This window comes from Bos grunniens, chromosome 10, assembly GCF_055505025.1.
Source record: "Bos grunniens cultivar Pamir isolate PY7600 chromosome 10, Bosgru_T2T1.0, whole genome shotgun sequence".
NCBI classification, from domain to species: Eukaryota; Metazoa; Chordata; class Mammalia; order Artiodactyla; family Bovidae; genus Bos; species Bos grunniens.
In genome coordinates this window covers 75365711-75367243 of record NC_141174.1, presented here as the reverse complement: position 1 = coordinate 75367243, position 1533 = coordinate 75365711, and the positions used below count along the sequence as shown (strand labels likewise).

The 1533-nt window shown below is 38.8% G+C and overlaps 1 protein-coding gene across 1 annotated transcript; it reads left to right on the top strand.

Moving 5' to 3' along the window:
• The first annotated feature begins 339 nt into the window (after positions 1 to 339).
• LOC147364856 (olfactory receptor 4F3/4F16/4F29-like) lies at positions 340 to 1287 on the top strand. Its single transcript, XM_086318839.1, has one exon. The coding sequence runs from the start codon at positions 358 to 360 to the stop codon at positions 1285 to 1287; it is 930 nt and encodes a 309-aa protein (XP_086174965.1). The 5' UTR covers positions 340 to 357.
• Positions 1288 to 1533: the final 246 nt, after the last annotated feature.

Genomic DNA, 1533 nt, shown 5'->3' with positions numbered 1-1533 from the left:
TTTCTCTTTGCAGTGCACTGTACCACCATCCCTAACCCTCCAAGTCTGGCCATGGACATCTACTATGTTAGCCTGTTTGTTCTATTCTCTTATTTATAGATGAGTAGCCCTCGAGGCTGTGGTAAAAGGGACATTGCACATTGAAGTGACTCAACTACTTTAGATGACCACAGGAAAAATGCTGTTTAGTAATTATATGGTCCTGAGAAGGAAGTGAGGAGATATGTAGTCTTTGGAGTGTGAATATCCTTGAATAACTCATTATATTAATAATATAAAAATTATTAATATTTTAGTTTCCTTTTCTTTTTCTTTAGTTTCCTTTTCAACATTCTAACTGATAAATCAGTTCATGGAATGAATCACTCCATGGTGTCAGAGTTTGTGTTCCTGGGACTCACCAACTCTTGGGAGATTCAACTTCTTCTCTTCATGTTCTCTTCCGTCTTTTACATGGCCAGCATGCTAGGAAACTCCCTCATTTTTCTCACTGTGATGAGGAACCCTCACTTACACTCCCCCATGTACTTTCTGTTAGCCAACCTCTCCATTACCGACCTGGGAGTGTCTTCTGTAATTTCTCCCAAGATGATTTATGACATTTTTAGAAAACATAAAGTCATCTCCTTTGGAGGCTGCATCGCACAAATCTTCTTCATCCATATCATTGGTGGTGTGGAGATGGTGCTTCTTATAGCCATGGCCTTTGACAGATATGTTGCCATATGTAAGCCTCTCCACTATTTCACTATTATGAGCAGAAAAATGTGTCTTCTGCTTCTTGTGGCTGCATGGATAATTGGCTTTATTCACTCTGTGGTTCAACTGGGTTTTGTTGTAAAATTGCCAATCTGTGGCCCTAATATAATTGATAGCTTTTACTGTGACTTTCCTCGGTTCATCAAACTTGCCTGCACAGACACCTTCAGACTAGAGTCCATGGTCACAGCCAACAGTGGATTTATATCCCTAGGATCGTTCTTCATATTGATTGTCTCCTACATTTTTATCCTCATCACTGTTCGGAAACACTCTTCCGGTAGCTCATCTAAGGCCCTCTCCACTTTGTCAACTCACGTCATGGTGGTGATTTTGTTCTTCGGTCCTTGCATCTTTGTTTACATCTGGCCTCACTCCATGTCACACCTAGACAAATTCCTTGTTGTTTTTGATGCAGTTCTCACCCCTTTTTTAAATTCAGTCATCTATACATTGAGGAACAAAGAAATGAAAGTGGCAATGAAGAAAGTATGCAGTCAATTTATTATTTACAGAAGGATTTCTTAAATGCCCAAAGTATTATAAAGTCTCTTTACTGAGTTGGAGTGATATTATACTTCTATTATTAATATTGGGAGATTCCAAGTACTGTATTCACATTCAGATGACCCAGATCAAAATAATATGATTCTTTTACAAATGTTAACTGAGAAACCATGTCACTGACTATGGTTGGAGGAAGTATATGGTGTGGTAAAAAGTATCTTCTGGAGACGGCCAATTGCTTGTTTCTCAGGAGACATTATCTGATGG